The sequence below is a fragment of the Colius striatus genome, chromosome Z (assembly GCF_028858725.1).
Source record: "Colius striatus isolate bColStr4 chromosome Z, bColStr4.1.hap1, whole genome shotgun sequence".
Taxonomy (NCBI): domain Eukaryota; kingdom Metazoa; phylum Chordata; class Aves; order Coliiformes; family Coliidae; genus Colius; species Colius striatus.
Window position 1 is genome coordinate 67,253,724 of NC_084790.1, and position 13,411 is coordinate 67,267,134.

At 36.7% G+C, this 13,411-nt stretch overlaps 1 protein-coding gene across 11 annotated transcripts in view; it reads right to left on the bottom strand.

Annotated features, from left to right (window-relative positions):
• The window catches only part of AGTPBP1 (ATP/GTP binding carboxypeptidase 1), a 67,999-nt gene that overhangs the window by 46,946 nt on the left and 7,642 nt on the right, over window positions 1-13,411 (bottom strand). For 9 of the 11 annotated variants that reach the window (XR_009820847.1, XR_009820846.1, XM_062018228.1 and 6 more), the window contains exons 2-10: window positions 12,682-12,774; window positions 10,974-11,089; window positions 9,912-9,982; window positions 5,505-5,635; window positions 3,937-4,004; window positions 3,483-3,546; window positions 2,997-3,143; window positions 2,595-2,726; window positions 669-762 (exon numbers count right to left, since the gene is read on the bottom strand). Coding sequence is in view for 9 of the 11 variants with exons in the window: in XM_062018228.1 (XP_061874212.1) it covers window positions 669-762; window positions 2,595-2,726; window positions 2,997-3,143; window positions 3,483-3,546; window positions 3,937-4,004; window positions 5,505-5,635; window positions 9,912-9,943 (668 nt within the window). In the remaining 2 variants the exon portion in view is untranslated. Of the gene's footprint in view, window positions 1-668; window positions 763-1,961; window positions 2,067-2,594; window positions 2,727-2,996; window positions 3,144-3,482; window positions 3,547-3,936; window positions 4,005-5,504; window positions 5,636-9,911; window positions 10,001-10,973; window positions 11,090-12,681; window positions 12,775-13,411 lie in introns of those variants that run through there. The other 2 variants (XM_062018227.1, XM_062018230.1) reach the window with 2 other exon arrangements.

Below are 13,411 nucleotides of genomic sequence, written 5' to 3' on the forward strand. Positions count from 1 at the left end.
GGGGAAGGGGAGGAAAGGGGAGGAAAGGGGGGGGAAGGGGGGGAAGGGGGGGAAGGGGGGGAAGGGGGGGAAGGGGGGGAAGGGGGGGAAGGGGGGGAAGGGGAAGATAAGACATGCTGCAGGGCAGGAGAAGGAATAAGTCACCACTTTAAGGTATGCAAGGAACTTTTTTTTTAAAAAATTACAACAGCCCACTAGACAACTCTTGCTGATGCTTCCTACTCTATGTTTTATGGGTTTGCTCTGAGACTAAAATTGCTTTGAACAACAACAACAAAATGCTACTACAAAATAAACCAGATACTGTCACTCTAAAAACAGAAAGATGTGAGAGCCAATTCAACAAACTGAAAAATTATGGGATTGTCTTGATCATTTGACTTGATTTGAATTCATTGTACAGTTTCCATGCAAGAACACTAGAAACAAACAAAAAAAAATATAGCATTTATAATTTTTACCAGCACTGTAACTAGATAAATATGTCATGTTACTCTACTGAGTAAAATTAAACTGTCTGATTTGTGGTTCTCCTTATCCGCTCCCTTCACTTTAACTTTCAAAAATGAGTTACATTCAATTTCTCTAATATTGTTGCTCATCTACATGTAAGTTTTGAAATACATCTAAGGGCTTTCCATACACTACATTAATGAGACCTTACTTACTTCATAAGGCTAGTGTTCTTTTTACTGAAAGGGCCAATGATCTTAAACATCAGTTCTACCACTCCATTCTTTCCCAAGGACACTGCATTTACAGCTGGAAGAGTTAAAAAACAATTAATGTTAAGATAATGCAATAAGAAAGGTAAAAGAAAAAAAATGTATACACTCAAACTAAAATCCAAGTGAGTTAATTTTGAAGTAGAAAAAAAATGGCAGACATGTATGTGTTTTAAGATATATAAGCAGACATTATTCTGCATAAAATTACTGCAATAATCCAATCCTGATAAAACTTGGAAAAAGAAGACGAAGAATAATTATTACTTTAGAAATAAAATCATATACCACTACCAATGGATGACTACTTTCTTTGTTATTAAGATACATCATAGAAAAAATTTTCTTCCAAAAAATATCAAGTTATCAAGACAGTGGGGTTTCTAAAATTTCAAGTCCAAGAAGTTCTATGACTTGCTGTTATCCCTCAGTATCAGGATAGACAGGTATGTCCACCAGGATTTGAAAGCCAAGCACTTGCTGTAAAATTTAGAAATGTCAATTGGCATAAGCTTTCCTGAGTTAACTTACACATCTATGTTCTCAGGAAAAAAAAAAAACAAGAAAAAATAATCTATTGGAGAAGGATCAAAGTAAAAGAAATTACACCAAGGTCTACGTTCAAGAAACCCACACTGGATGTAGGTGTGGCTGAAAGCCAACACCCACTGAAAACACAAGCTGCTGGAACAGCCACAGTTGCTCAGCTCCCAACTGAGTTTAGCAGTATGCACTCCTAAAAAAGTAGGACGAGATCCATTAAGAATTTACTTCAACATAACAATACTGCTCTTTGTGTAGAGTGTAGTGCTTGATCTAAAGTTGCAATTTCATCAGCATTAACAGCATCATTACACCACTGGAATCTAAGAAAAATTAGGGCTCTATTCTGTTAGTAACTGTATACAAACTGTAAACAGTACTACCCATCAAAATATAAAACTACTACTTTTCCTGTTTATAACGAGTGATAAATACAGAAAGATAGAACTGATGTATGAAGAATCCAAATTAATGACTCAGTTCCATTTCTCATTTTGAGAAGGAACTAAGTTTTCAGTTAAGCTATGTAACTATCTCTGCTAAGCTCTTACATTTAAATGCCTTTTACCTCATTATCAGATAATTCAACAGAACTAAAGCTTCCAGAGTTTGAAAGTATTGGGACTTTATAAATTATAGGTGCTCATTTGAATTTCTTGAAAACACAATGTTATAGATCATCAAATAAATTACCTTGGAGGAATGTGGTTATGTTTTCTATTTCTCAGCCTTAGAGGTTTAACAGCTTTTGTGCTTGAAACTTTAAGAAAACCTTAAGAGCACCTAATCGACAGTAGAGATCCACACTGCTTTCATCAACTTCCTACTGCCTGCCCAAACAACAAATTAGGCTCTTGTGGAAGAATGTTAGTCCAATAGTACAGCATTTCAACACACGAAAATTCAAAGAAAGAAATAAAATATTTCCTGTGGGAATCAATTTTTAAATTATCAATCAAGAATGAAACAAAAAGAAAAAGCTCCATGAGTGTGTATCATAAATATAATTATTTAATTTGAAGTGCATTTTTAAGCATGTTAGCTGGTTTAGATCTTAAAGCATCAGCATTTCCACATAACCAATATCACTGGTTAACTCTCCCCAACTCTATACATACTCATACCCACAGAGAAAAAACCCATATATAAGTTCAAATATGCTTCACAGCTTTCATTAGAATTTAAGCAATTTGACAATACAAAAATTCTCAGATAAAAAAAGTATTTTAAAATTCTAACATTAAACAAGCATTTATATCTGATATTTAACTATATCTAGGTAGAAAAATGTTATCACATGGAAAAGAAAATATCTGCAATACTTACAGTTATTTGAGTACACTCTTAATACTTGAAGACATGGCAATAGTAGCCTGTGATTCTGCAAATTCTGCTTCACTAAATTCAATGGTATGTTTAGGGCACCATTAATTCTTGCTTTCATGCCAATCTTTTTGTCTGACACCAAAGAAACAAAAGATCAATCACACTAATTTTGCAATTACCAAAAAATAAAAGTTAAATAACTGTTAACTCCTTCTACTGATTTCAACTCTACATATTAAGTTTTTCACCATTCTTTCCACCCCTCTATTTGACTCATCCTTTTGTTCTCTACCAATTCTGAGTACATGAATACTTATACAATAATAAAATAAACTTTTTGTTAAGTTTCCGTTGTAAAACTGTAAAGTATTAAGCCATATTACTTCGGTATATTGTTATCACCTTTTGGACCAATTTTTGCAAGAAGAGTATGAAGCAGCACCATTAATTCCTCATTTGGTGGACAGTCTTTGCTGGCAGTCAAAAGCAGCTGCAATAAGATCTGTGTCCCTCCTTTAGTGACTAAGACACTTGCTCTCCGACCACCACCTAGAAATTAAAACTCAACTGGTATCTTTGAAGCCAAAGAACAATCAAGTATCCAAGCTATAGTTACCATAAAAAAAAAAAATCTTTAGAACAGCAGTATTTTCTTCACATGTGACGAGACTATGCTATGCTCTATTTAGAGCAGCATAAATTATTTGTTTGTGGTTATTTGAAAGGCGACTTCAGTCTCTATGTTCTTTTGATTCTACATATAAATCAGCTTTAGTAAATATCAGAAATGAACAATCAAAAGCAAACAACACTTCTCCTCCCAAAAAAAACCCAAACAAATCAAAACCACAAAAATACAATCATGAACTGCTCTTTTTGAAAACTTACCAACTGAGACTACCTCGATGAGAATATGCAAAATATTCAGAATAGTTTGGGGATCTTTTGTATTCTGCAATAGAAAATATAAAGATTTATTTGCTTGTTTTAGAAGTCTAATACAGTAGTTTAGATACTTGAAGCTTAGAGACATTGCCACCACTAAATCAAACAGAACTTAAGATGTAACCACCCAGCTAACCATCCCACTGCGCAGCTTGAATTAATCATAAAAACAAATAAAACCTAGTCTGCAGTATGGCATATTAATTAGACCTGATAGTTAACAAATAATTTCTTAGACTACTTAAAAATAAGGGAGAGAAAGACCAGATCTAATAATTACAGTACTACACAAGTTTTGGAGATAAGCTAGGAGATCAACATATTTAATAACAAAAAGCCCAAAGATAAAATGAAAATTTGCTGTGTACTCATAACCACACAGAATAAAAGGTTTTACCTCTAACGTTGACAAGATAACGTCTATTGCAGTGGAGCCCTTAGAAGTCATCTCCTTCCTGGTTTTTTCTGCCAGTGAAGAAAAAAACCATTCTCTTTAATAATATTATCTGTACACAAATAAATTGATCAGAAAATCTACATTGCAAATAACAAAACCTATTAAAAACTGCATATAGATATAAAACAAATTAAACACTTAAGTAGTTTTAGCAATGTTGCCATGCCCTAGAACACAAACTGTAGAGAAAAAAGCTTGTAAGAAAGTTCTCTTCCAGATACTTCTACTTCTCATATATATATACACATATCTATATTCTGTGAACGATCACTTAAATGGTAGACAATACAAAATGCACTCAGTGTAACCAATTCTCATGGTTTAACACCAGCCAGTAATTACTACACAGTTGCTCCCCCCTCCCAGTGCAAAGAGGAGGACAAATGACCAATAAAAAAATGCAAAACTTGTGGATTGAGATATGAACAGTTTAATAAATGAAATGACAATAATAAATAATTACCCTAACAATAGCAATGAGAAGGAATATATTAAAAAGAGAAATACATCCCAGGAAAAATGAAAACCCAAGTGCTGTACAGCACAATTTCTCACCTCTGCTGACCAATGCCCGAGCATAGATTTGCACCTCCCTACCATTTCCCCCCAGTTTATACGCTGGGCATGAAACCCTATGGTATGTAGCCTTTTGGCTACTTTGATTCAGCTGTCCTACCCACGCGCCCTCACAGTTTCTTATGTGTTTCCTCCCTGGCTAAGAATGGGAAATCAAAAAATTGACTTGGGATAAGCTATACTTAGCAACAACCAAAACATCAGTGTGTTATCAATGCAATTCTCACACTATACCCAAAATACAGCCACATACCAACTACTAGGAACAAAACTCTGTCACAGTTGAAGCTAGGACACCAATAATATCCAGATAGCACTGAACATAGCCCAGTCAGATGCTTTGGGTCCCAAACAATCAGTGAAAAAAACAGACTTACAATCGAGTTCACCAAACAGAAACAAAGATTTAAAGACCAGCAAGGAAGAAATACAAAAAGGCAGGCTCAAAATGAAAACCAGTAAAACCAGATGTCCTGACTTTGCTGGGATAGAGTTAAGTTTTACAAGAAACTGGGTTTGGCCGCAACAGAGTTAACTTCTATAAGAAACTAGGAAGGGGTACAGCCAGGGCAGCTGACCCAGGCTGGCCAAGGGATATTTGATACCATACTGATGTCATGTCCAGTATATATAGGTGGGGAGGGTTCAGTGGTCGGTCTGGTCTGGAAGGACTGTGCAAGGTTCTGGTGGTAAGCAACCAAGTCATGCACCATTCTCTTTGTATGTCCTCTCAGTTATTGTTACAACTGTTTCATCTTACCTCACCTTGTTCTAATAAACTGTTCTTATTTCAACCTATGCGAGTTTTTTTTTCCTTTTTCCACCAGTTCCCCTCCCTATTCTGCTAGGAGGGGGAGGAGTGAACGAATGGCCTCGTGACTCTTTGTTCTTGCCTAGACAAAACCAGGACACCACAAAACTTTCATTTTTACCTTGACTTTGAACCAGATGAAGGATCTTTGAGGTAACATATCTGGCATTGTCTGCTTCTCCTAATACAGAGTCCAAATTGATCTTTTCCAGCTGTGACAGCAGAGATATAGTCCGAGAACTGGTAGAAACACTATAAGAAAGAATTTTACATTCATTTTTCCACCTAGATCAGAGAAAACCCCACTAACAACAGACACTTCACATCCATGTAAGGGGAATGGTTAATTGACCTTCATATTTTAACTCAAATGGAAAACAGTCTTAATTCTCTTTAATTCTGTCAAGTTTATACATTTTGCAAAGCTGCAGTGCAGCAGACTAATTCTATATAACAGAGTAACTGCGAACACAGAAACTGGTTGCAGCAAATAAAATACAGATGTACGTACAAATGTTGTTTTTCTTACTCAGTTACAGTAATCTATATTTAACACAGTTTTAAGTGTCAGGATACTCCATCAAATTCGCCGTTCAAGGAAAAACTGGTTACAAGTAGTCTCAAAGACTGTTTGTCCTAGAGACTACTGTATCAGAAGTGAAAGAAAAGATTGTCATTCATGAAGAAAGCAAAGTAACATCCACCAGCTGAAAGAAGAGAACACCATTTTGAAGAAAAAGCTTTGGAAGGTGTCCAAAGCTACTATCAGAATTTGGATTTATTTTGAACACAAAAGTATTTTGGCCTGACATCACAAAATTGCCTTAAAAATCTATTTAAATATAAGGAACAATTTCAAACCAGACATTCATATGGATAGGTAGATTGCAGAGAAAGAAAGGACGTAAATATTTATAGCATACAAAATAAAGTCCATCTAGAAATTGTTTAGTTTGCTCACCCATTTTAGACAACAATACTCATTCAGACTATCTTTGAGATATTTCCACATGAAAGTGTATTTTAGACAAATATTTAACATTTGCATTGTAATCATATAATTAGCCATGGGAAATTTTGCTTTCCAAGGATTAACTACCTTGATTTTTTACTTTTGGAACATTATAATTTTGCAATAATCAACAGTAATTTATTTTACACATACATTGTTGTGATTGTCTGCAATAAAAATGAAGTATATAACACTAGCTTTATAAATAATGCCAGTTTTGTTTATAATACTGAGGAATTGTTATTCCTTTATTTCTATTTGACATCTGTGAAAAGGTTTCACACAGTTAACACTACTAAAATAAGCAGTTTAGATGTGGACAAAAGCGTTAAAGGGAAAAGGGTAGCTGATGGCAAAAGCAATGGTGTGAAAGCAAGTGGATGTAAGAACTATTGAGCACATTGCTTCCCCTACTTTTTTGCACTGACATCTAAATAAGGTGTCTCAGCTCAGAACACCCCTCATACCACCATCTTACTTGCAGAAACAAAGCATGAACATGTGAGATGTCATCTCAGCAGCTGCCAAAACATATAGCGTGGCTCTAGCTAACCAGAGACTGCTGCGGACTTCCTCTTTCTCTAGTTAGGAAAGCTACAAGTAGATGTAGATGAAGCAACTGCCCAGACTGTGAGCCATATGGGACTTCAGGTGTTTGAAAAAGAACTTCCTCAACAAGAAAATATCTTCTCAAAGAAAGCTCCCTCACTGCAGGGATATTTCCTCCAGTCTCATCAGCTTCCAAAGGTTTAAGCAAGTTTACTCTCATTATAGCAAAGTACTAGATTCAAAACTCTCCAGTATTCATGATGCACCACTTTCACTACACCTTCCTAAGTGTCTGCCCACAATGAGAAAGATAACTGAAATGGCTGCCATGGCAGCTTATAATAACTCAGTTAACTTAGAATGGCTTTGGGCTATTCATTTTGTAAAAAAGCCTTCCAAAAGATAACAGTCAAATGAAGGAAGTAAACAGAAATGTTCAATTGCACAACTGTACCCACTTCTTCTGAAACTGCTGCTTGCAGTCAGTCAGCACAGTGACATAACAGAGAGTGTTTTCCCCGCTCAAACCAAACAAGTCTTCTGCATTTCAGCGTGTTACAGTTAGCCTTTAAAAAACTATTTTAAAGTAAGCAGGCTTCTCAGGAGCTTGTTTTCATTTTATTCCAATAAAAAACTTTTTTTTTTTTCCTAAACCACCTCCACAGTTACCAAATGATCTTTAGAGAGTTGATACTTCTGGTTGGTTCACAGCTATGTCTGCACAATAAATTCACTATGATCTATTAATAACTTAGAGAATAACTGTTTTGAACTGTACAGATGGAAATTTTAACTCAAGAGTTAAAGAAGAATAAATGGCACTTAAGTAGCCACTCTGCAAAAATCTAGTATTCTTTGTCATAGAATGCTTGATGTATTATAATTATTGATATTCCAAAGAATACCCATTGCTGACAGAGAATTTGACTTTCCTTATCATAACACTTCAGGAACAAATATACTACAAGTAGAAAACATAATAGTTTTTATTTTTACACCTGATGGATTGATTTAACAAGGTAGCTTAACCTATGCTAGCTAAAAAACAGTAAAAGATTGAAAGCCTTTCAGTAGTTTCTTGATGCTTAACAGACATGTTCCTTTCCAGAGAAAATCTCATAGCTTGTTCAAATATTTTCTAAACCAACTTCTCATGAAAATATAAAACACAACTTTTCAACTCTTGAAATCTTCTGTAATCTGAATTCTGAAATCTCATCTTTGTTTAACTATGTGCTGGAATGCAGGATTGTTGGAGAATGATATCTATCTTAGGATCCTGAATGTTATCACTGAACATATGAAGGATAAGATGGTTATCAGAGCTAGTCAACATGGATTCATGAAGGGCAAATCCTGTTTAACAACTTGAAAGCCTTCTATGGGAGCATAATCAGCTGGCAAGATGAAGGGAGAGCAGTGGATGTCATCTACCTCGACTTCAGTAAGGCTTTTGACAGTCTCCTATAACATCCTCAGCAGAAAGCTCAGGCAGTGTGGCTTGGATGAGTGGACAGTGAGGTGGATGGAGAGCTGGCTGAATGACAGAGCCCAGAGGGTGGTGATCACTAGCACAGAATCGAGTTGGAGGCCTGTGGCCAGTGGAGTTCCTCAGGGAACAGTTCTGGGGCCAGTCTTGTTCAACACCTTCATCAATGACCCGGATGAGGGGACAGAGTGTACCCTCAGCAAGTTGGCTGATGACACCAAACTGGGAGGACTGGCTGATTCCCCAGAAGGCTGTGCTGCCATTCAGCGGGATCTCGACCGGCTTGAGAGTTGGGCAGAGAGGAACCTCATGAGGTTCAACAAGGACAAGTGCAGAGTCCTGCATCTGGGAAGGAACAACCCCATGCAGCAGTACAGGGGATTGATCTCCTGGAGAACAGCTCTGCAGAGAGAGACCTGGGAGTCCTGATTGATAATAAGCTAAATATGAGCCAGTAATGTGCCCTCATGGCCAAGAAGGCCAATGGCATCCTGGGATGCATCAAGAGTGTGGCCAGCAGGTCAAGGGAGGTTCTGCTTCCCTTCTCCTCTGCCCTGGTGAGGCTTCATCTGGAGTCCTGTGTCCAGTTCTGGGCTCCTCAGCTCAAGAGGGACAGAGAACTGCTGGAGAGAGTCCAGCGCAGGGCCACCAAGATGATCAAGGGACTGGAACATCTTTCACATGAGGAAAGGCTGTGGGAACTGGGGCTGTTTAGTCTGGAAAAGAGGAGACTGAGGGGGGATCTTATTAACATTTACAAATATGTAAATGGTGGGTGTCAGGAGGTTGGGACATCCCTTTTTTCTATAGTAGCTAGTAACAGGACAAGGGATAGTGGGATGAAGCTGGAACACAAAAAGTTCCACTTAAACATAAGAAAAAACTATTTCACTGTGAGGGTGAGGGAGCAGTGGCACAGGCTGCCCAGAGGGGTTGTGGGGTCTCCTTCCTTGGAGGTCTTCAAGACCCATCTGGACATGTTCCTATGCGACTTGATCTAGATGAACCTGCTTTTGCAGGGGGGTTGGACTAGATGATCTCTAGAAGTCTCTTCCAACCCCTATCATTCTATGATTCTATGAGAAATTCAAGACTTCTTGTACAATACCATAAACCTGTCCATTAATTCCTTCAGTAGAAATCAATTTACATTTTGTCAGTATTTGTATGAAATGACATATGAAATTAAATTATTAAATTAATTCATAATTGTTTCCAACAAAATGTAGTGTATACTTTATATTTGAACATATTTGACACTAACTGAAAATTTTAAATTTAAAGAGTTCATTATTAAATCTGAAGCTACTTCATGCTACTCAATTTTGACTCCCTCAGTGTTTCGGGACATCAATCTAGACATTCTTACCAGGGACCAATAATGTATATTTTATTTGTCTTAATAACAAGATAACAAGCGCTTTTACACAGATCTCACATAGCTTGATATCAAGAAGCTTGTATAGTTTTAAATTTACCTTTTTTCAGACGATGTTTTTGCTTTGTTCATATCTAAGATCTACTTCTTCAAATCAACATCTCTGACAACCTGGAAGATATTAAACAACTACAAATTATCAGCATCTTTTGTTTTTTAATCATGACACAGTACCACCATATCAAATGTCTCTACACTAGAAATGTTAAATAATCCACAGTGATTTCATTTCTCTACACTCAGCTGTCCTATCTTCAATATGTTAGAACCAGCTTTTAAAATAAACTATAGCAATCTAAGTATGGTCTGTGATTCTGCATTATAATTCAGTTCTACCAAGCTTAGAGAGTCTTTATCATAGTAAAACAGACATTCATATCAGTTACTTAACAGACAATATTTTCATTTCCATGACAGAAATGGAATAAAACTTTTTCTGTGCCAGTAAATACACTTCTTTAAACTTACTTGACAATGTTGTGAGATGCTACAACATAGTTATTTCTAACTGCCATTTCATATATGTATAGAATAATTGGTGGTAGAGGCACAGTGACAAACATGGAGTGTTCGGTGTTCTTATTTAAGCAAGACCTGAATACATTTCTTGGACAGAAACCACATCGTGCTAAGAACTCTATTTTCCTATCCTTTTAAGGACATAGTGTCTTCAGGGTACACTGCTTCCTGTAACGGTGCCTCCAAGCAATTAAGGTTGCAGTCTACAGGTCCATTAACTGAACCTCAATACTTCCATCTGAAATCTAATATGAATGACTAATACTTTCACTGTAAAAAAACCAAACAAAAACAAACAACAGGCACAGTGGTTAGTTTTAAGGTAGAAGACAGGGACAAAATGATGTTAAAAAATATGGTTGGTGAGAATGATGATGACAAAACACTTGTATTGAGAAACACAGACAAGAAATTGCTAATAGATAGTAAAGGCACACACAAACAGCTCCTCTCTCCAATTAACTTGTAAGACTACTCAAAAATCCCTGATGTTCAGCACATAAAGTATGTTGTTACTGTTAAATTCTACTCTACAACTGCTAAAAGCCTAAAGCAGATGAAGCAAGCTTATTTGCAGACTTACCTGAAAGCATATTTTTTCCCCAGCAGCCAGGAAGTAAATGCCCAGCTTTTCACAAGAATTCCAGCTTGACTCAATAGATGTCCTAGATTTGTTCAAGTATAAACTATTTCGGCTTCCTTTAAAGAAAGTTACAAGAAAACAGTCACATCCACCACAGTGCAGACAATTTCACGTGTTATCAGGTCTCGATTGTTTGAACCAGGCTGCAGGTTATTAGATTCCTCAAGTAACAAGTGCTGTTTTGCTTGCAGCGTTGACCCGCTGTCAGACAGATGATAAACAGTCTGCCAGCACCAACAGTGTCCACATATTATAGTATACTGAACTGCTGTACAAGTGGAGCCAGCTGCAGAGCTGAACTGTCTTGAACTGCAAGGCCTTAATTTGTTTTGATCTAAATTCACCACAAAGCATTTCAGTAGGCATTAAAATGTGCAAATGCTCTAGTGGAAATCAAAAGACAAGCAGATAAAAAAAAGCATATGAAACTCTGGAAACACCATCAAAATCAAACAAAATCAAGCAGCAAGGGGGAAAAGAAAATATAGAGAAATAACATAGATCAGCAATCCAGGGAGTTGTCGTGCAACATTTATACATCCTAAAGTAACAAAATATCTCTTCATATTTTACCAGCTGATGTAAAAAAGCCATTTCCAAACTATTTTCAGAAAACTTTCAATATAATGTTTATTTTGCATAAAGGATTAATAGCAGGTAAAGGTAGAATGAGCATCAGATGCAATTTAAACATATGCTTTAAACACATTTAACGCCGCTTGCCTGCTAGTGGTAGCAAATTAGAGTGTAAACTAGCATGAGTTCTTCTACATTTAAAAGACCAACAACAATTTAAAAAAAAAGCCTCACGTTGGAGAACAGAGGAGAAAAGGGAGTATTGACTAGTCAGACTTCAAATTGATATATGCTGGATTCTGTGCTGGATTCTCACTCTGCTTTTTCACACTGTCTGTGGAGTGTTATCTCCTCCATTCTCACACCTACACAGAGGAAACAAGCAGCTTCTTCACAGGAAGTTTCTCCTAACAGGTAAAGTTTCATATCAGAAAGCTGCTCTCACCATAAGAATGTTACTAACACTAAGATAAATTAAATGGACTGCAAGAAGTTATATGTAATTTCCACATTTTCTACTCTCTCCCAAAAAAACACAGACATGCCTTATTTGACATGCCTTCCTCCTAGGTGAATCCATTGTCACTGAGTCACACTGATCTACCTTTCCAGCCTCATGAAACTTTGCCACTAACCAGAAAAGCTCATGCAAAAGGGCAGAAGATATTCCCTCAATATTTCATCTTTCATGTAAGTTTTGGCACATGCTGAAAAATAACAGAGTAACATAGAAGCCGAACTCCTGCTTCTTGGGTAAATACTCTAAACCACAAATCTACTGGACAAAATGGCAAGCACTGTCACAAAGCCATTTTTTCTTTCACTCAAAACAATAGCTGAAGAAACAAACTGACACCATTTCGTTCAGACCTTAAATTCAGGCATGTCAATTAGGCATTTCTGGGAGTGCCTGTTAAGAGTACTGGCACTATAACGACATCATCTTCCTGAATACTAAGTTGCTTTAAACACATTAGTACAGCACCAAGATGCTCAGCCTCTCCAAGACAGCAATAATTATGGTCAGACATTGTACAGGATACAGAGGAAATCACACAAATTAGGTAGTAACCTGCATGAAGGATGAAAGTAATCCTGGTATTGTGCTCTTAATGCTGGATACTAATACCATTCTGCTAGCACAGGTGACTGGACCTCAGGGCTTCTGCAAGAAAACATAAAGGGATTACAGTCAGAGTCACAGAAGCCAGACGTTGCTATCTTGTTTTATGAAAAACAGTCTCAGCCCCTGTTCCTCTTATGTGAATGAAGAAACTTCTACATTTGGTCTTTCTTTGCCAACTGCTCATGAAGTTTCTTGTCCAGACTCTTCACTCTGGACACCAAAGCAAGCCCTCTTTTCTATATCTGATGCATAGTCAAAATTGGCTCCTGATTCTTCCAGAAGGCAAACTCCCATTCCCATTTTAGGCATTCATTTACTTTTGTGATAGTAAAATGGCTGCTCTGGAGGAAGAGAAACCTAAAATATTGCATTTCAAAAAATAAGTAAATAAATCTCCTTCACCAAAATCAGACTAGTGCCTCACTTCCCTTTTTTTCCCTTCTCTGTTAGGGGATTTTTTTTTCATTTTCACATAAATACCAAGAAACTGATACCACAGTAGAAAATCACCTAATCATCAAATTTACTCTCCATCATCTACCTAGGAATAGAAAGAGCGAATTTTGATAAAAGTAACTAACTGAACACTTTGCATGCACTGTCACACAGTTCTTCCTGCACCTTCTTTAAGATTCTGGTACTCAAACTGATATATATATTTCACAGGAAAGTGAGT